The 22,339-nt window shown below is 48.4% G+C and overlaps 1 protein-coding gene across 2 annotated transcripts in view; it reads right to left on the minus strand.

Moving 5' to 3' along the window:
• Nucleotides 1–22,339, minus strand: part of LOC135054815 (gastrula zinc finger protein XlCGF26.1-like) — a 43,639-nt gene that overhangs the window by 19,603 nt on the left and 1,697 nt on the right. For both annotated transcript variants that reach the window (XM_063958187.1, XM_063958186.1), the window contains exons 2-7: nt 17,482–17,668; nt 16,291–16,369; nt 16,084–16,171; nt 15,854–15,965; nt 901–998; nt 641–749 (exon numbers count right to left, since the gene is read on the minus strand). In XM_063958187.1, coding sequence (XP_063814257.1) covers nt 641–749; nt 901–998; nt 15,854–15,965; nt 16,084–16,140 — 376 coding nt within the window. In that variant the 5' untranslated portion in view covers nt 16,141–16,171; nt 16,291–16,369; nt 17,482–17,668. The remainder of the gene's footprint in view (nt 1–640; nt 750–900; nt 999–15,853; nt 15,966–16,083; nt 16,172–16,290; nt 16,370–17,481; nt 17,669–22,339) is intronic.

Consider the following 22,339-nt stretch of genomic DNA (forward strand, 5'->3'; position numbering starts at 1 on the left):
TATGCTCTTTTATGCCAAGAGGTACTTAATTGCTGCCCAGGGCGCCCCTCCCTGCGCCCTGCACCCTACAGTGACCGGAGTGTGCGGGTTTAATGTGGGAGCAATGGCGCACAGCTGCAGTGCTGTGCGCTACCTCATATGAAGACAGGAGTCTTCTGCCGCCGCTTTCGAAGTCTTCTTGCTTCTCACGCCGGCTTCTGGCTCTGCGAGGGGGACGGCGGCGCGGCTCTGGGATCGGACGACCAAGGGTGCGTTCCTGTGTTCGATCCCTCTGGAGCTAATGGTGTCCAGTAGCCTAAGAAGCACGACCTATCCACAGTGAGTAGGTCTACTTCTCTCCCCTCAGTCCCACGTAGCAGAGAGTCTGTTGCCAGCAGATCTCTCTGAAAATAAAAAAAACTAACAAAATACTTTCTATTCAGCAAGCTCAGGAGAGCTCACTAAAGTGCACCCAGCTCATCCGGGCACAGATTCAAACTGAGGTCTGGAGGAGGGACATAGAGGGAGGAGCCAGTGCACACCAGTATTCCTAATTCTTTCTTAAAGTGCCCTGTCTCCAGCGGAGCCCGTCTATTCCCCATGGTCCTTACGGAGGCCCCAGCATCCACTAGGACGTTAGAGAAAAGTGATTATTACTCACCTGTACTGATATCTGTAGGGATTTCCTCTTCCTTACACTGCTGGTCATCCTTCACATGCGTCTCTTCTCCCTTCTTATCTTCTTCCTTAATGTCAGCCAGGTTATTACCCTAAGTAACCCATAAAACAAGAACACATTAAAAATGTCCGACTTTCTCAAGAGTAAAGAGTAGATATCAGTGTACACGGCTTCTCTCTATAGATCATACAATGAATAGTCCCTGTGATATCAGTATTTGCAAAAACACCAAATACACCTACCTGATCCCTCTGTGGGGTCCTGTGATTCTCCTCTGTACAGTCCTGGGAATACAGAGGACGGGGACATCTCTCTGGGGTATCTCTGTTACTGGATCCATCTGTAAGAGACGCACAGATACTGAGTACATTGTTTTTTCAATTATCAAATAATGTGTATGTGTCCTATCTCCCCCATATTGAACTAATCACATGATTTAGGCCAGTGGTTCTCAACCTCGGTCCTCAAGTATCCCCAACAGTTCATGTTTTCCAGGTCACCGAGCAGTTGAACAGGTGTATTCATTACTCACTGACACATTTTAAAAGACCCACAGGTGGAGCAAATTATTTCACTTGCAATCCTGTGAGGAGACCTGGAAAACATGAACTGTTGGGTGTACTTGAGGACCGAGGTTGAGAACCACTGATTTAGGCCACTATGGAGAGCAGGGAATCCTGTCTTTAAAACAATGTGGCCAGGGGCGTGGCCTGGAGGCTGAATCGATAGGCAGCACAAGTTCAGAGCTCTGCAGAAATTGAGGTGATTTGCCCTCAATAACTACCTCCTGCCTCAGAAAACCCCTCCAAACTTGTTCCCCCTGACGGAGGGAACACTCAGCGGTGGTGGGATAGTGTTGCGGAATCGGGGAGCCGGTTTACCGGCTCCTGCGGGTTGCGGCCTACCCACCACTCCGAAGCCGGGGCCTAAATTTAGGAAGGACCAGCGGCGGGCCGTACGGAACCTCAGCCCCAGCCCTACGGTGTTCTCCAGCGCCCTGAAGTGGATCCCCTGGGAGCCGACACACGCTCCCCCAGACTGACGCTGCATCAGAGGTGGCAGAGGAGAGGGGGAATCGGCCGGAGCACAGACGCCGGGGACCCGGAGCTCCGGGAGCGGCGGCCATTTTGGTTCTCGGACCCTGAGGCAGAGCGGCGGTCCAGGGACTCTGCAGCCTTCAATATACCCTGAGGTGAGCTGCTCCCCCAACACAACATCTCCCCCACCGTTACCCGCACTCGAGGCCGGCTGGAGGCTGCTGCGGGACACTCCGCGCTGAACGCCGGAGGGGAACGCAGCAGCGCAGCACCTACACCTGCTGCCTCATCACTGGCGCCTGGCGGTGGGGCCCCTACAACCCTCGACCCTCCTCCGTTCTCACCTGTCAGGTGGCCCCCGACCCGCGGTCCTCACCTGATCGCTGGGGTGCCCCATTCATCTATTCCCACGGATGCTGGCGTCTGCCCTTCCCCCCCCCTCCCTGCTTCTGGGCACAACTGAGCTGAACGGATTGCCATCCTCTCGCACCACAGGGGCTCTATATATGTTCTAATGCCCCCCCAGCATTAAACTTTCTTATAACCCGGGAGAGACTGCGGCTGCGGGACCCGGCAGAACGTCACACTCCTGCTCTCCCCCACCAACGCTTACCTACTCCCGCTTCTGCCACATCCAGCCGCACTCAGCGTGTGACCGCAGACGTCTCCCTCACGGCCGGCCACCAGGTGACGGCTCTGACTGGGATCATCTTTGGGGGCTGTCTCCCGTCCTCCAGACCGGACTCAGTGGGCGTCGGTCTCGTGCCGGGGTCGACGACGCTCAGCCCTGCACCCGGCGAGGTGTGGATGATCCGGCCCGGCGGGACGTGCGACCCGAGGTGACAAGCTCCAGGGCTCTGTGCAAACACGCTCCACCTGACTGCTGAGCCCTGCTCCCTCTCCCTCCTGGACCCACAGAGTTGAGCACGCACGGTACTTCAGGGGGTCCTGACTGAGGTTAGCTCGCCCCCACACACGCTGGCACACCATCCCTCTCTCCAACATTTGCTCTAAACCTGACCACGGGAGGTACCTCCTGGCCCTTTTTGTGAGGCCTTTTTTCATTAGATCCCTTCTCACTCACTCTCCCCCTAAGTGCCACCTATAACCACATATAACTGGGGCTTCCTGTATCTATCTCAAGGCACTGGACTCTTCCTATATCACAACCTAAAGTCCGGGGGTGCCACCCCCCCTACCCAATGCCGGCGATTCTCTCTATATGACACCCTAGTCCCCCATGATCTCTTTAAGCGGGGGAATGTCCTGCTGAGTCCCTATGGGTGCGACCCGGGGGGTCTTCTCATGTTCTATCTCCATGCAGCCTACATGATGGATCACTAATTACTTACGTTATACCTCAGCTGTGACCTATGACTTTCATTATCCCCGGGACTGTCCTACACTATGCCTAAATCTAAATCCAAGTCTAAGAAAACCACAGCGTCGGCGGAAATCTCGACCTTTATTTCCAAGATGAAGTCTAGTGCGGCCAAACCTCCAATTGCCCCCCCCTCTGACCTGGTTTCGGAATCTGAGGAAGATCCGTCAGCCCCTGAACCCTCCATGAAAGATTGCTTCTCCTCAATTTTAACAGAAATGAAGTCGCTGAAGCAGGCTTTTCACTCGGAGATCCACAAAGCCATCTCCGGCCTTAAGGTCGAGATATCTGATCTTGGGGCCCGCACTAATGATGTGGAACAGAAAATCGATGAAGTTATCACCTTCCAACAGGAGCTGGAGCACTCGGTACAAGTCATGCAGGAGGATATATACCTACTCCAGGACCAACAAGAGGACGCTGATAACCGCGCGCGACGTAACAACTTGCGTATTAAATATATCCCAGAGTCAGTAGAATCAGCCCAACTGGAGGCCTTCCTCCTCAGGTTCTTTCAACACCTTCTACCGGACACTCCTTGTGAGCAGTTCCTCTTGGACAGAGCCCATCGCTCACTGCGTCAAAAGCCCTCAACCTCGTCTCCCCCACGAGACGTAGTTTTGCGCTGTCACTATTTCAAAACTAAAGAGAAAATTTTGTCGGCTGCCCGGAATAAAGACGTATGTCTATTCGAATCACATAAGCTACTGGTGTTTCAGGACTTATCCCCTACTACTCTCAAAAGGCGCTTCGATTTGAGGGAGTACACCCAAATCCTCAGGAATAATCAAATCCGCTACAGATGGGGCTTTCCTTTTGCCTTAATTGTACAACTGGATGGGAAGAGATTGTTGGCACGATCCAAAGAAGAGGCCCATAGGCTCCTGTTGAGACTGAACTTACCCCCCCCGGAGGCCAGCAAACCTTCCTCTCCACGGGATGCTCCAGATCTCCGACATTCTCCAAACTCACCCCTCCCTCAGCGAGCACCTAGACGTCTTTGGTCGACAGTTCCGGAGAAAACTTCTACAAGTCATGACCCGCCGTGAAAATCTCTGCACAGATGTGCTATTGGGTCACTATACGTTAAATGTTACTGTTTTATAAACTAGTTTAGAGGTTTAAGAACTTTTTCTTGAGCTGAGATTATTCACTTATTTACTTATGTAATTCCAATGATGGTCCATTGTGACGGGCTGTTGCAACGACCCCCTTGGTCGCCCCCCCCTATGTTTAACTGGTGGGCGTCCCGGTGGCCGGAGCCGCGCCCTCCACCGAGCCTCCATAGTCAGTTTTGAGCATAAGGGAGTTCTCTTCTCCCTTACATTCCCCATACGGGTGCTCAAACATACGGACCCGTACGCAACGTACAATGGGTCGATGGCTCGGTCAATTCTATTTGTTTATGTTACAGTTTCTTAAATGTCTTTTTGTGACTCTTTTGATTTTTCTTCTCTTTCTTCTTCTTTTTCTTCTCCTCTCCTTTCTTCCCCCACTTCCCGCTCATCCTCTTCCCCTCGCTCCCCTTGTTCCACAGGGAGACTACTTATGGTTCTTTAAGATTACTCATGCTATACTTACACTTGTAACACTATGTCTGTTAACGTAATATCCTACAATGTGAAGGGCCTCAATAGCCCTCAAAAGAGGTCCAAATTATTTATTTTTCTGAAGCAGGTGAGGGGAGATCTGGTATTCCTTCAGGAGACGCATTTCAAAGGGACTTCCCACCCTGAACTACGTTCTAGACGCCACCCCGTTGCCATACACGCCTGTGATCGCACTCAAAAGAAAAGAGGGGTCGCCATTTTGATCCCCGCTCATTTACATTTGGAATCAGACCGAATCATTAAGGATGGGCGCGGTAGGTTTCTCATTATAGTAGGTAAACTTAATAATGTTCCTATCACCATGGTTAATGTCTACGCTCCCAATATTAACCAGGCCTCGTTCTTTGCTTCCTTAGACTCCAAAATCGCCCAGTGTAGGAAAGGTGACCTCTTAATAGCAGGAGATTTTAACACCATACTACACCATAGTCTGGATCGCTCCCATCCCCTCCCACGGTCCCAGTCCCATCTCAGCACCCGCAACTCTAGAGCCCTACAGTCGCTGCTCAAAAATCACCTTCTATTTGACTCCTGGAGGGTTGTCGATCCCCTAATTAAGGATTACACATTCTATTCCCCAGTCCATAATCTATATACTAGAATTGATATGATTATGGTCGGGAGAGATCTAACATCTAGAATTCAGAACTGCTGTATTTATCCAATCACGTGGTCTGATCACGCCCCAATTTCTCTGACTTTGACTGGGCTAGCTCGCACTCCTTCCCCCCCCTCCTGGTCGCTTAACGATGCCCTCCTCCAACAACCTGAAGTGTTACAGCAAACTAATCAGGTATTAACTGATTACTTCAATGAGAACCAAACCCCCGGCATATCCGATTTGACCCTGTGGGAGGCACACAAGGCGGTCCTCCGGGGCCACTTCATCCAGACTGCGGCCAGGATCACCAAGCAGCGCTCCCAAAAGATTCTGGAGTTATCTACTCGGCTCCACCAATTGGAGGAAGTGCATAAGTCCTCTCTAGACCCTGCTGATTTAGAGAAGGTACTTAAAACCAGAGGCGATCTTAATTTACTGTTGTCTCATAAGACTGAAATGTGCCTTAGACGTCTTAACCAGATTTACTACGAAAAAGGGGATAAGGCGGATAAACTATTAGCCAGAAAACGGAGGGCTCAGATCTCTTCCAAAAATATCTTATCCATTCGCACCAAACAAGGGGCTCTGACCCATGATCCTGACCGCATTCTGGGTGAATTCGAAGAATTTTACAAATTGCTGTACAACTCGGAAATTACCCCCCCCTCATCACCGAGACTTGAAAAGGGAATTGACGCCCTCCTAGACAAATGTAACCTACCGTCACTGAGCGGCGCGACAGTGTCCCAATTAGGCTCAGAGATCACTATCGAAGAAATAGAGAACGCACTTAAAACTCAGAAACCAGGTAAGGCCCCTGGACCTGATGGGATGTCAATTACTTATTATAAGAAATTTAAGGGGACGATTCTGCCCCACCTTTGCCGGCTCTTCAATGGTTTCCTAAGTGGTAATCCTCTATCACCCCGTACCTTAGAGGCACGAATAGTTTTAATCCATAAACCTGGGAAAGATCCCAACTCCTGCGCCAGCTACCGCCCCATTTCCTTATTAAATAACGATATTAAGTTATTCGCCAAAATTATAGCCTTAAGATTAAACCCAGTTCTCCCGCGCTTAATACACGCTGACCAGGTGGGCTTCATCCCAGGCCGACAAGCCAGAGACAATACACGAAGAACTATTAATCTGGTCCATCTTATTAACAAAACTAAATTACCTTCCATCCTTCTTTCGCTAGACGCAGAGAAGGCTTTTGACAAAATACTATGGCCTTTCATGTTTGCCACTCTACGTAGATTCGGTCTGGGGGGAAGCTTACTTCAGGGCATCCAGGCACTTTACTCCAATCCCTCCGCTAGAGTTCGGGTCAACGGCAAGGACTCTCAACTCTTTCACATTAGCAACGGTACACGCCAGGGGTGTCCCTTGTCACCACTAATTTTTGCCATGACGATCGAACCTTTGGCGTGTATGGTTAGGGCCAACCCTGATATCAAAGGCATCCATGTTGGTGGGGAGGAATTCAAATTGTCATTATTCGCAGATGATGTCCTCTTGACTATCTCCTCTCCCAATATATCCATCCCTAACCTATTTAAAACCCTCTCATTATACTCTCATTACTCTGGATATCGTATTAATTACTCCAAATCGGAAGCCCTTCCACTGCATCTTGATGAGAATACCAGATCTCTCCTAGCTGTTAACTATAACTTCTCTTGGCGCTCCAAGAAAATCAAGTACCTTGGCGTGTACATCACAAACTCCTACGACTCTCTATACTCTGAAAACTTCCCTGCCCTCTTCAAGTGTATAGAGTCTGACCTTAGAGCTTGGGACAAACAGATTATAGCCTGGTTTGGACGGATAGTTTCAATTAAAATGAACGTTCTCCCGAGGATCCTATATCTGATCCAAACAATCCCCGTGGGCATCCCCGCTGAGGCCTTATGTCGAATGCAGAAGCTATTTGTTAAATTTATATGGTCTGGTAAGCCCCCTAGAATCAAGACCTCCACTCTGATACGTGACCCGCTGGCGGGAGGTAGGGGATTGCCGGATATTCGTAAATATTATCATGCAACCCACCTGAGTCAGGCTCTGGCATGGTTCTCCCCTGCCCCCCACCTGCCTTGGATCCGAATCGAGCTTCTGGCGGCCGGGGTCTCCTCCTTGGTCTCCCTCCTCTCACCGACCAAGCCACTACGGTCATTACAAACTTGTGTCCCTTCGACAAAACTCACCTGCGCCTTGTGGTTTTTCTGCATTCGACATTATGGCCTGTCCACTTTCCCATCTCCTATCACGTCCATCTGGGATAACAGGGACTTCCCCCCAGGTTCCACTTTGCAATCTCATTCGTGGCTTCATCTGAACCCACGCCCGGGTCTTATATTTGATTTTATAGACGGATCCTCATGGCGTTCCCTACAATCTTTATGTGACAGATACGATATCTCCCAACCCGTATTTTATGAATATTTACAGCTCCGCTCCTTTTTAAGCTCCCTGCCCAAAGCCCAGGTTATTCGCCAACTCACCCCCTTGGAGCGGCTATGCATTTACTCTCCTATGCGGCAGGGTATTATCTCTATACTCTACGCATTATTACGTTCCCTGAAGGCAACAAACATTCTCCCCCATGAACGTAAGTGGGAGCAGGACCTAGGCCCTCCACCTGATGAAGACTCATGGGAAACCATTAGACAAAAAGTAGCCCAATCATCAATTTCCTCTCTTGTGAAGGAAAATTCTTATAAAGTCTACACTAGATGGTATCGGGTCCCAGCAACAATGCATAAGATCTTTCCCGGGTCCTCCCCACTGTGCTGGCGTGGATGTGGCCAAACTGGAGACTTTATACACATCTGGTGGTCATGCCCCAAAATGCACACGTTCTGGGCTCAGGTGGAGGCTCTCTTAGGCTCTGTCTTTGGCTCACGGATAACCCTAGGCCCATGGTCAGCCCTGCTGGGCCTACCTTTACCCAACCTAGATAACCAGGCGAACAGCTTAGTTCTCCAAATCTTACATGCAGCTCGCTGTGTGGTAGCAAAAAATTGGAAAAACACCAACACTCCCCCTAGGAGCATGCTAATAGCAAAAATTTGGCATATCTCCACGATGGAGAAAATCACAGCCTCCTTACATGACAGATCGGACAAATATAGGAGGATATGGGAACCATGGTTCACCTATACTACGCCCCCCGCTACCGGGATTTGATGGGATAGGTCACAGTATGAAGCAGCTCTCTACACCACACAGGTCCCAATAAACATAAGAGATGAAACACAGACCCCGGTTGTTCAGTTGATATGATTTGTAGCTGGGAAGTATTACTCTCCCATCTCATATACTCACCTAGTTCGTTTCTCTGACGAACCACCACTCTCCCATCCCCCCCCCCTCTCTTTTCCCTCTCTCCCCCACTATTTTTCTCTCTCTTCTTCTTAGAACCTTTCTTATTATTTTCTTTTTTACTTGTCTGTTGTTTAAACATAAAAAACTGTGATGGTCGAGACATGCATATACTTGGTATTGTCATAATACTCCCTTGTTTCTGTATTATTTGGTTATTCCCTAGGGGATAACTGGTTTGTGATTAAGCATTTACTTGGAGCTGTCATTTCATCTCCTGTTTGTTCTGTACTTGCATACTCGACTCTTCTTTAATAAAAATATTAATTAAAAAAAAAAAAAACAATGTGGCCATTTAGTAGTTATTAACAATGAATAAAAATAAAAGAGGGTCTCCTTTATGTAATATAGTTTTTTTTTTAAGTTAAAAAAACAACAACCCATATACCCCATATGTACAGTGCTGTTTCGGCGGGGGTCTGTGTCGAATGTATTAGCAAGTCCAGCGGGCATTACCAGGCCGTCGCCAAAGCACGGGGAGAAGGTAAGGCGTCGGTTCTGCTTAGCGGTGGAGACGCAAGACACAGCCGCACTGTTTTCGGAAGGAGACTACCGAACAGTAGCTGACACGGCTGCCACCTCGGGTGCACCAGCGCTAGGCCCCAGGGATCATAGGCTCCAGGGACTAGTGTGAGGCTGCGATCCCTGGGGTTGAAGTCAGCAGTGGGGAGTAAGACGCTCCCCTGGTCGCCCCTCCCCCCCGTTTCATGACCAGTTTCCTCCAAGTTTCCCGTCATGAACGGATTTCCCGCTTCCATCTGAGACAATGTTTATCTAAAAGAACCCAGTCGTAGCATAGGCGACTGTGTGACTGGTGCGTCTGTGATCATTGGTGCCAATCTGCTGACGCTACCTCATATCCCAATGTTTATCCTGTGGATAACCTGTGGACCCTGCAGGAGAAAGAAGCGAGATAACCCTCAGCAGAAAAGGGGTTAAAGTTTTGCTCTACGACCTCATGGTGATCACATTAAAGTGCAGAAAATATACGTTATGGTAAGAACTTACCATTGATAACGGTATTTCTCCTATGTCCACAGGTTTCCACAGGATAACAATGGGATATGATGGAGCGACAGCGGATTGGCACCAAACGATCACAAGCTTTCAGTCCTTCCAGGATGCAACGGGCTCGTCCATATATCCCCGCCACTGGCTCAGGCAAATCAGTTGGATTTCAAAGCATTTAGGCAGGAGCATTATGTAGAACCCTATTCAGGCGAGAACAACACACACATACACACCCTTCCATGCAAGAGGGAAGAGGTTAGTGAGTATAAAGATCCTCAAATCAGGTGCGTCAGGGTGGGATCCCGGTGGAAACCTGTGGACATAGGAGAAATACCGCTATCAACTGTAAGTTTTTACCATAACATATATTTCTCCGGCAGGGTCCACAGGTTATCCACAGGATAACAATGGGATTTCCCAAAGCAATTTTTAGTGGTGGGGACGCTCCTGAATAGGCAGGAGAACCTTACGCCCGAACTCAGCGTCATGAAAGGCAAAAGTATCCAAGGCATAATGTCTAATGAATGTGTTAATGGAAGACCATGTGGCTGCCTTACATATCTGTTCTGCTGAAGCACCATGTTGTGCTGCCCATGAAGGACCTACCTTACGAGTAGAGTGAGCAGAGACATTAGACGGAACAGGGAGATCAGCTCGAGAACATGCTTCTGAAATAGTCATTCGAAGCCATCTTGCTAGCGTCTGTTTAGTAGCAGGCCATCCCCTCTTGTGAAATCAACAGAGAATGAAGAAAGAATCTGTCTTTCTGATGACACTGGTATGATCCACGTAGATTCTTAATGCACGGACTACGTCCAGTGATGCTTCTCCCGCAGAAAGTCCAGATACCTGAAAAGCCGGGACTACAATTTCTTAGTTAAGGTGAAATCTAGATACCACCTTAAGAAGATAACCAGACCTAGTTCTGAGAACAGCTTTATCTGGATAAAAAAAAATCAGAAAAGGAGATTTACATGACAGCGCTCCTAAATCTGACACTCTTCTAGCTGATGCCATAATCAGTAGAAAGAGTACTTTAGCTGCCAACCATTTAAGATCCACTTTATTAAGTGGTTCAAACGGAGCACCTTGAAGGGCTTTGAGAACCAGACTTAAATCCCAAGGCACTGCAGGAGGAACAAAAGGTGGTTGAATGCGCAGCATTCCTTGGAAAAAAGTACGCACATCCTGTAAAATTGCCAATTTTCTTTTGAAACCATACAGTCAATGCTGATACTTGCACTCTCAAGAAAGCCACCTTCAAACCCTTATCCATTCCTGCCTTAAGGAAATCTAAGACCCTGGATACTCTGAAAGATTTTGGGTCCATACTTTTTTCACTGCACCAATGAATATAGGCTCGCCATATTCTGTGATAAATGCGAGATGAGGAGGGTTTCCTTGCTCTGAGCATAGTTTGAATTACCTGTTGTGAGAATCCTCTTGACTTCAGGAGAGGTTTTAACAGCCACGCCGTCAAAGACAGTCAATCCAGATGCCTGCGATAACAAGGACCCTGCATCAGTAGATGTGGACGTTGAGGGAGCAGAAGTGGAGCATCCATCGACATCCTCTGCAGATCTATGTACCAATGCCTTCTTGGCCAAGCTGGAGCTATTAGAATCACGGCACCCTTTGCTTGCTTTATTTTCCTCACCACCCTGGGTAACAGGATGATTGGAGAAAATAGATAAGCCAGATGAAAGTCCCATTTTACCGATAAGGCATCTACAAAGATCGCTCCGGGATCCCTTGTTCTTGACCCATATGCGGGCACTTTGTTGTTCAGACGGGATGCCATGAGATCTATCTCTGGCAACCCCCATTTGTCTACTAGAGTCTGAAAAACCTCCGGGTGTAGAGCCCATTCGCTTGCTTTAATGGTGTGTCGACTGAGAAAGTCTGCTTCCCAGTTTAGGACTCCCGACACGAACACTGCGGAAAAGGCTGGAAGATGGAGTTCTGCCCACTTTAGAATGTGACTTACCTCCTTCATTGCTTTTTGGCTGAGTTCCTCCCTGATGGTTGAGGTACGCTACTGCTGTCGCATTGTCCGAGCGGATCTGGACTGGTTTTCCTTGCAGAGTGTCCTTTGCCTGAATCAGTGCCATGTATATGACCCGTAGTTCCAACAGGTTTATTGGCAGGCAACTTTCTTCTGTGGACCACTGTCCTTGGAACCATAATTTTCCGGACACTGCTCCCCAGCCCTGAAGACTGGCATCCGTTGTCAGGATCTCCCAATCCGATATCCAAAAGGGTCTCCCCTTGTCGAGATGGGATGTCTGCAGCCACCAGGCTAACGACCTTTTTACCTTTACTGGAAGTACCATCGTCTGTTTCTTTATTGTCCGATGTACTCCACTCCATCTGAACAGAATCAGACGCTGCAGAGGTCTTGAGTGGAATTGTGCATACTCCACCATGTCGAATGCTGACACCATCAAACCCATCACTCGCATTGCTGCGTGAATTGATATTGTTTGACTGTGTAACAACTCCTAAGTCATTAACAGCACCTTGGATATCTTGTTCTGAGGTAAAAATATTTTCTGCAGACTTGAATCCAATACAGCCCCCAAGTGAATCATCAGTTGTGACGGAATCAGAGATGACTTTGCCCAATTTTTGAGCCATCCTGTAGACAAGTTATTGTCTGTTGGAGATGGCTCAAGAGCAATTCCTGGGATTGTGCCAGGATTAAAAGATCGACGAGGTATGGAAAAATTCTTATCCCCTGCTTGCGGAGATGAGCTGCCATAACCGCCATAATCTTGGTAAATACTCTGGGGGCTGTGGCCAACCCAAAGGGTAAGGCCTGGAACTAAAAATGTTGCTTGAGGATGGCGAACCTGAGGTAACACTGATGAGACAATGCTATAGGAACATGCAAGTAAGCATCCTGTATATCCAGAGATACCATGTAATCCCCTGGTTCCATGGCCAAAACTATGGAGCGTAACGTCTCCACGTGGAACCGTGGTACCCAAATGTATTTGTTTAACATTTTGAGATTGAGAATGGGCCAAAACGACCCATTTGGCTTCTGAACCAAAAATAGGTTGGAGTAAAAACCCTGCCCCCGTTGTGCAGGGGGTACTGGAATAATTACTCCAGACTGAAGCAATTTCTGAACTGCTTCTTGCAGGGCTCTGGCCTTCGCCTCTATTCCAGACGGACTGGTGCAGAAGAACCTTCGAGGAGGCTGCTTCTTGAAAGGGAAAACATAACCCAGAGATACCGCTTCTTGCACCCAAGCATCTGTTGTCGATTGCTGCCATATGTGTGCAAACTGAAGAAGTCGGCCCCCTACCCTGGGGTCCCCCAGGCGGAGGCCCGCACTATCAGGCTGATGGCTTATGTTCTGGTTTGGAAGCTGGCCCTCTGGTGGCCCATTGCTTCTTTGCCTTACCAAACTTATTGTATTGGGGCTGCTTAGAATCACTTTTTCCTTTTGTTTTTCCTTGCGACCGAAATGGCCGAAAAACCGAACCCCTAGGCCTGGGGTTATAATTGGCAGGAAATCTGACCTTCTTGGATTCTGCTTCTGATTCCAGAATATCTGTCAATTCCTTACCAAACAGAATATTCCCAACAAAAGGCAAAGATTCCAGAACCTTCTTAGATTCTGAATCAGCTTTCCATGTACGGAGCCAAATTGCTCTGCGAGCAGCTACCGTTAAGGCTGATGCTTTGGAAGCAAAAGTACCCATATCTATTGCCGCTTCTTCTACCGCCTTTGCCATCCAAGCTGAGGCCATAGTTGGCCTTATGACTGCCCCTGACAAAGAAAATATGGCTTTCAAAAACCCATCCACTCTTCTGTCTGTGACATCATTTAATGATGTTGACGGTAAAGGCAATATAGATTATCGCACTAATCGAATGACGTGCGTATCTACCTTAGGAGGCACCTCTCTTTTTAAACAGTCCCCAGTTGGAAAAGGGTAATAGGAATCCCATTTTTTTAGAATTCTGTATTTTTTTATTGGGTGTAGCCCAAGCTTCCTCCATGATTTCCGTCAGCTGATCTGACCCTGGAAATTCAACCCTAACTGTTTTGGGACAGTTAAACACAGGTGCCTTAGTTTTTAACATTGGCTCTGCTAAATCCTCTAAGGACAGAATAGCCTTCATTGCTCCAATTAATTCAGCTATATCCTCTGAGCTGATACATTCTACCTGTTCTTCATAAATGAAGCAGAGTATATAGAGCTATCATCATCTGATGTATCATCTTGTGTAGTCTGTAACCATGGTCCGGCTCCTGCCGCACCAAACAAAAAACTGATTTGCCTGAGCCAGTGGGAGGGGATATATGGACGAGCCCGTTGCATCCTGGGAGGACTGAAAGCTTGTGATCGTTTGGTGCCAATCCGCTGTCGCTCCATCATATCCCATTGTTATCCTGTGGATAACCTGTGGACCCTGCCGGAGAAAAGACTTTTAACACCGTCCATATGACATGGCTTGTTAGAATGAGCAAAAGTCAGTCCAGATAGACTCCTCCATCCAGTACTATGAGTTATCAGTAGAGAATGTCTAGCCATTGGTAAGGCGCCATTTCAAGCTTAGGAGACTCTGTAGCTTCCCTGGCTGTCACCTAAGTTTGCAGATGAGAAGGGATCACCATTATCCTCATTTGTAGGATCATGTTTCTAGGCAGGAAGATGTGGTTCGCCTATTTTATATGCATTCACAGCTTCACACCAAATCACACACCCCCAGAGCCTGAATTATTTCCCATGGGGAGTTGTACAGCTACAATACGGCTTATCTCAAAATAAAATTAAAAGAACGTACTGTAGTGTTTCCTTTGAAGTGCAGAATGTTTTGTGTTAGTATTAGTGCTCAGAGTGGATCATGCATAGTCACACATGCTAGCACACAAGGAGGATTGTGTGTAATGTCACCCTGGGTTTCATGCCATTAATCAGTGACTGAATCACTATGGGGACATGCCTTGTACTTACGTATGAGATACACAATAGTGTGTGTGGGTGTGTTTGTGGGTGGGGGGGGGGGGGGGGGGGGGAGTGGGGAGTATGAGTATGAGATACACCAGAGTGTGCGGAGGAGACTGTTCAGGGGATGTAGTTGATAAACCGACTGTCGGGATCACGTCGTTCAGGATCCAGATGCCAGAATCCAGACAGCCGGTAAAATGCCAGTGGTCAGAATACTATCTGCTCCCCAGTATTCCCACTCCGGTGGTGGGTCCACACCAACACCCGAGGGAGAACAGAACCTCGAGAAGCTTGCCACTGGGCACAAAGTGTGGCGAGCGCAACAAGTCTGAGCGGGGACTTTCTGCCGGTTTTATGGCTGACGGGATGCCGCTGTCGGGATCCTGACAGCCGTCTCCATTCCCTGTTCAGGGGCCTAATTCAGACCTGATCGCTGCTGTGTGTTTTCGTACAACAGCCGATCAGGTCTGAACTGCGCATGCGACGGCACCGCAGTGCGCCAGCGCATGCCAGACAGCCGTCTCAGCCCTGCGGTCGCTGGGCGGGAGGGGGCGGGATGGCGCCGTTTGGCCGCCATTTAGGGGGCGCGGTCTAGTCAATGCAGGCATGCCCGGACCGTTGGGAGGGCGGCCCGCGGCGGCTGCGTGACGTCACACGCAGCCGCTGCGACCCTCAAAGCAACGAGTAGCTCCTGCCAGCGTGCAGACGCTGCGCTGGCTGGGAGCTACTCCTGAAGTACAAAAGCATCGCCGCTGTGCAATGCTTTTGTACTTGTGCGGTGGGGTCGGGCCTGACATGCGGGGCGGACTAGCCCTGTGCTGGGTGTCCTCCCGCATGTCTGAAGACTGATCATTGATGTGCTAAATTTAGCACATCTACGATCAGGTCTGAATTAGGCCCCAAATGTCTGGGTCAAGGGAAGAGCAGGGGTCTAGTAGGGGCTGATGGCTCCTGATGTATGGAGATACCCCAAAGAGTGTGAGGAGGAATCTGGTCAGATCTCTGGGTTGGTAAAACGCAGTGACATGACGTGAGAGTGAGAGGCGTTTAATATGGGTTGATGGCTATTGACTTCCCTATTGAGCAGATACATTGTCCTCAGTTGTCTGTAGTGACAGAGGAGGGTGTATGATAACAGGCTGCTGTAGTGACAGAACAAGGAGAATGTGACTTTTACTGTATGTAATAGGTGATTATTACTCACCTGTGCTGATATCTGTAGGGATTTCCTCCTCCTTACACTGCTGATCACCCCTCACATCAGTCTCTTCTTCTTCCTTCATATCTTCAACCTTGATATCAGTTAGGTTTTCACCCTAATTAACCCCAGAATTAATAAAATAACACTTTAATAATATCGGATATTAATAGAGATAACAGTAGAATCATAGTGAAAAATCACTGGTATTTGGTGAGACCCTAAATCCCACCTACCTGATCCTCCTGTGATTCTACACTGTAAAATCCTGTGCGTAAAGAGGTCAGGGACATCTCTCTGGGGAATCTCTGTTACTGGCTCCATCTGTAGGAGACACACAGAGACTGAGCACATTGTATATATGTGATTATCAGATGATGTGTTTATCTAGGAGGCTCTCAAAACTGTTCTTTCCTTTACAATAAATTGAGGTCTCCTCTTACTCAGTAATGCGAGTGGTTGGTGATTCTCCATCATCACATCCTTGTACAGATCCCTGTGTTTCTCTATATTCTCCCCCTCCTGCATAGAGAGATAGACAGTGACATCCTGACACCTTATAGGAACCTGACACACACAATGACACAGTCATCACCCAGACACCTCCCCTGGTGTTACTGTATAATGCCCCATTCCCAGCAGTCACCTCTCCAGTCATCACCCAGACACATCCCCTGGTGTTACTGTATAATGCCCCATTCCCAGCAGTCACCTCTCCAGTCATCACCCAGACACCTCCCCTGGTGTTACTGTATAATGTCCCATTCCCAGCAGTCACCTCTCCAGTCATCACCCAGACACCTCCCCTGGTGTTACTGTATAATGCCCCATTCCCAGCAGTCACCTCTCCAGTCATCACCCAGACACCTCCCCTGGTGTTACTGTATAATGCCCCATTCCCAGCAGTCACCTCTCCAGTCATCACCCAGACACCTCCCCTGTGTTACTGTATAATGTCCCATTCCCAGCAGTCACCTCTCCAGTCATCACCCAGACACCTCCCCTGTGTTACTGTATAATGCCCCATTCCCAGCAGTCACCTCTCCAGTCATCACCCAGACACCTCCACTGGTGTTACTGTATAATGCCCCATTCCCAGCAGTCACCTCTCCAGTCATCACCCAGACACCTCCCCCGGTGTTACTGTATAATGCCCCATTCCCAGCAGTCACCTCTCCAGTCATCACCCAGACACCTCCCCTGGTGTTACTGTATAATGCCCCATTCCCAGCAGTCACCTCTCCAGTCATCACCCAAACACCTCCCCTGGTGTTACTGTATAATGTCCCATTCCCAGCAGTCACCTCTCCCGTCATCACCCAGACACCTTCCCTGGTGTTACTATATAATGCCCCATTCCCAGCAGTCACCTCTCCAGTCATCACCCAGACACCTCCCCTGGTGTTACTGTATAATGTCCCATTCCCAGCAGTCACCTCTCCAGTCATCACCCAGACACCTCCCCTGGTGTTACTGTATAATGCCCCATTCCCAGCAGTCACCTCTCCAGTCATCACCCAGACACCTCCCCCGGTGTTACTGTATAATGCCCCATTCCCAGCAGTCACCTCTCCAGTCATCACCCAGACACCTCCCCTGGTGTTACTGTATAATGCCCCATTCCCAGCAGTCACCTCTCCAGTCAGCAGCTGAATGATCTTGTTGGTGAATTCCAGGATCTTCTGGTCGTTGCTTCTCTCTTGTATACTTTAGTGACGTGTAGACACTGGCGCTCTGGGTTCTGCTCAGTCCTCCTGACAACCAGGGATGGCTACTGGGTGTCACTCGCTCACCAGATATCTCCTTCAATACTGTGTAATCCTTTGTAATGAGAGATCAATTAAGATCAACTGATATTATTTTTTCGGAGTTAAATTGTGAATAATATACAAGAGTGTATTTTATAAATACAACCCCTTCCCTCTATATACAAATAGGGAGAGTATATAGCATCTCATATGCATACTGTGGGCACAGTAATATCCGAGTTCCTGTGAGGACTGTAAGCAGGGCCACAACTAGGGGGTCCCTGAGGGGGCACGTGCCCCGGATTTGGGGGGCTGCGGAGATGGTCGGACACAAAGTGGGGAACCTATGATGAGTCAGAAGCATGCCATGGTGGTAGGCCAGTGCCGGATTAAGGGGGTGCACAGGGAGCAAGTACTCCGTGGGTCCCCCCTCAGGGGGTCCTCTGGCCGGAGCTCCCCTGACCCTTCTTTAGCTGGGTGACAAAAATTCTAGTTTCGGCCCTACTATAGCACTAACTAATACTATACCTGACAGAGGCTCCCTGCTGTCCGGGTACAGCTGTGCTGATGAGAGGACTGAGGCGCCGATACTATATCTGAGAGCGCCTCCCTGCTGTCCAGTTACAGCTGTGCTGATTAAAGGACTGAGGCACTGATACTATATCTGAGAGCGGCGCCCTCTGCCCGGGTACAGCTGTGCTGATGAGAGGACTGAAGCACTGATACTTTATCTGAGAGTGGCTCCCTGCTGCCTGTTTACAGCTGTGCTGATGAGAAGATTCATAACATACCATAGGGAATTTACTTTTATATGGGGAATACATAACAATGACACAGATATTCTAAATAAAGTTTACCATTTATGTAAGTTATATTTGATTTCCACTTTTATTCTTTATATTTGTTCACAACAGATCCCATGTACACAGCCCAGTGTCACCGCTATACACAGAGCTCTGTAGCAACTTTAGAATGTTCCCTCCTTTGTGTAATACATACCTCCTATTATCTACATGATGGCGTCTGTTCTCACTTTAATCAAATTTGCTCCGTTTCAGTCATCCCATCTGGTGCCAGGGCCCACACATATTTCTGAGGGTAATACTTCCCTGGCAACGCCAGACCTGGTACCAACTGGACTGTGGATGGGAGGAGTCACGGTAGGCGGCCTCCCATGCAACGAGGACCCCCTCTATGGCAACACCAGGCCAGGCAGATTTTGTACTGTTATCTACCTCATTTTCTCTCCTCCCACCTCTTCAGTTATTACATTCTATCCATTCAGTTTAGGGTTCTTATCAGCTGTGAAATTATTTTACTCCATGTACTGTGCAGTAGTTGTAAACGGAATAGAAAAGGAGAACAGAGAGCACGAGGGCTAGTAGGAGGCAGAGGGGTCATAGGGAAGAGAAGAACAGTGGGGCACAGGGGTGGCATGGGAGAGAAGAACAGGGGGGCACAGGGGTGGCATGGGAGAGAAGAACAGGGGGGCACAGGGGTGGCATGGGAGAGAAGAACAGGGGGGCACAGGAGATAAGAGGATCAGAGCAGTGGCAGGGGAGAGAGCAACAGGGAGCAGAGGGGTGACAGGGGAAAGAAAAACAGGGAGCAGAGCGGTGGTAGTGGAGAGAACAGGGGGCACAGGGGTGGCAGGGGAAAGCAGAACAGGGTAAAGGGGTGGCATAGGAGAGAAGAACTGGGAGAACAAAAGTAAGACATCAGGAAAGAGATCCAGAAGCATAGGAATGTGAGTGGTAAGCATGCGGGACAGAATAATAGGTGGGACAGGGGTAAAAGGAAAGAGCACACTGAAATCAATAGCAGCAAAGTCATGATGAGAGGGGAACAGGGAGCACGGTGGTGGAAGGGGAGGGTACACAGGAGAAAAGAAGGGGTAATAGAAATGGGAGAGAACAGGGGAAAATGGGTACCTGGAGATGGAAAGATATTTCTACAAGAAATTGCAGACACTGTTGCTGGCCTGGTTCTGGAACATCAAAGATGGCTCATCCTCGGGGATTTCAATGCATGGGTGGATGATGAGCTCTCACGCCTTGGCCAAGACCTCCTGTGCACAATGAATGGTCTGGGCTTCACACAGATAATTCCCTCTGCCACACATAAAAGTGGTCACACTCTTGATCTTGTCTTTCAGATTGGATTAGAAGTCACTGACCTAAAAATAAACCCAGTCATCTGGTCAGACCACTACTCCCTCTGGTTCTCAGTTGCAACCCCTCAAATAAGATCTCTGCCCGTGGAGTTGACCAGGTACCGTCCAAGGAGGGGTATGACTCCCCAGGCTCTTGCAGCAAATATGGATCTCTCTGCTATACTGGGTGCCTGTGAAGATCCCTGTTCCCTAGTCCGTTATTATAATAGGGATGTTAAGGCTGCAATTGATATTATCGCCCCTGTGCGTATAAGACCTCGTAAACCACATCGTCAAGCTCCATGGTACGACAACAGTGTTAGTGAGCTCAAGAAAAGGGGGCGTAGACTGGAAAGACGATGGAGGAAGACTAACCTAGTGGATGACAAAATAAAACTAATAAAGCATAACGAAGAATATCAATCGACAATCACTCGCAAGAAATCACAGTTCCTGTCAAATGAGATCACAGCAGCAAACAATAGGCCAGCTCAACTTTTCCGCACAGTGGAGATGCTTTGCAAGCCAGCATGCCTGCAGACTGATGAGACCCTTTCCCAAGCAAGATGCAACGAGTTTGCAAACTTCTTTGCAGATAAAATATCCACCATCCGGGCTGGAATATCCACAGTGCCATCAAAGGAGAGCCAAACTACAAAGCCTGCCAATATAAGCTACCTGCCTTCATGGACCAGCTTTGACCCAGTGGATGTAAAGGACACTGCTGAAATTGCTCGGATTTTGCGTCCCACCACCTGTGGCCTGGACCCAGCCTCAACCAAGCTTCTAATAGGTTGTACGGATATAATCGGTCCTGTCTTTGCAAAAATTGTTCAATGCTCTTTGCAGACAGGCATTTTTCCTGGACCCCTAAAGGAAGCAATTGTTAGACCACTTCTTAAAAAACCTAATTTAGATCCCGACTGCATGTCCAACTACAGACCGGTATCAAACCTTCCTTTCCTAGGAAAGGTTATTGAGAAAGTGGTTGCAAATCAACTGGAAACTCGCCTGACAACCCATGATATTTATGATCCATTTCAATCAGGATTCAGGAGAAGACATAGCACTGAAACAGCCCTGGTGTGTGTGTTAAATGATCTTCTGATGGCAAAAGACAGAGGTGACTGTTCAATATTAATCCTTCTGGATCTCTCGGCAGCATTTGATACCGTGGACCACGGGCTTCTGATTGAGCGACTGATACACTTCTGTGGTCTGGATGGCACAGTCCTAAACTGGTTCAAATCATTTCTCACAGGCAGGTCACAGAGAGTATCATCTGGATTATACTCATCACCACCAGTGCCATTGCCATGTGGTGTCCCACAAGGTTCTATACTATCCCCCATGCTTTTTGCAGTATACATGCTCCCATTGGGCGAAATAATCAGGCGCCATGGCCTGGTCTACCACTGCTATGCAGATGATACACAACTGTACTTGTCCTTTGCTCCGGGCACTGATAACCCAGTAGCAACCCTGAATGGCTGTCTAGCTGAACTACAGGAGTGGATGAGCGCCAGTTGGCTGCGACTGAACCCGGATAAAACAGAGGTCCTTATAATACGACCGCAACATCAAAGGACAAGACTGCAGCATAGCCAACCAACTGGACTTACACTCGGGGATTCAGAATTACAGACCAGTGATCATGTGCGGAATCTTGGCGTTGTCCTGGATGATGGCTTGACACTTAAACATCAGATATCAGCCACAATCAAATCCTCATTCTTTCACCTGAGGAACATAGCCAGAATCAAGCACCTAATTCCCTCAGATGATATGCCAAAAGTCATACATGCATTTGTATCATCTCGATTAGACTACTGTAATGCCCTCTACCTTGGTCTACCAGCAAAAGAATTGCAACGCTTACAGCTGGTGCAAAACACAGCTGCCAGGCTGTTAACCAACCAGCCCCGTTCCAGCCACATAACACCCATCCTCTACTCCCTTCACTGGCTGCCTGTAAGATGGCGAATCCTCTTCAAGATTGGCTTACTGAGTTTCAAAGCATTACATGACCAAGGCCCAAGGTACCTGAAACAGCTTCTGATCCCATACTGCCCCACTCGATTACTGCGATCTGTAGATGAAGGACTTTTAGCAGTACCTAGAATCTACCGTAATTCATCTGGGGGTCGAGCTTTTAGTCATGCGGCTCCGACTCTATGGAACTCACTTCCCAGCACAGTGCGAGAGGCCCCAACTATAGAATCCTTCAAAAGTAGACTCAAGACTTTCCTGTTTACTCAAGCATTTCCATAGTGTTTCTTTTAGTATCTTCATGCTTCTGTATTTTATGAAAAATGTACTTCATTAATTTTCTGTACTATATTATGCTGTGTATCTGTTAAGCGCCTTGAGTCCTATTGGAGAAAGAGCGCTATATAAATAAAATTATTATTATTATTATTATAATAAAAGAGGATCGGAGAGGAGTACTGTATATCTATGTGCTTCATTGGACAGATCTCTGCTGTTTCTCGCTGTCCATGAAATAGGGTCATCTGGGTGGTAACTGGGCAGCAACAATGCGAACACAGGCCAGAGCGCCATTCCCTCCGAGTGCTGTGGGTATATAGCCAG

Source organism: Pseudophryne corroboree, chromosome 3 (assembly GCF_028390025.1).
Source record: "Pseudophryne corroboree isolate aPseCor3 chromosome 3, aPseCor3.hap2, whole genome shotgun sequence".
NCBI classification, from domain to species: Eukaryota; Metazoa; Chordata; class Amphibia; order Anura; family Myobatrachidae; genus Pseudophryne; species Pseudophryne corroboree.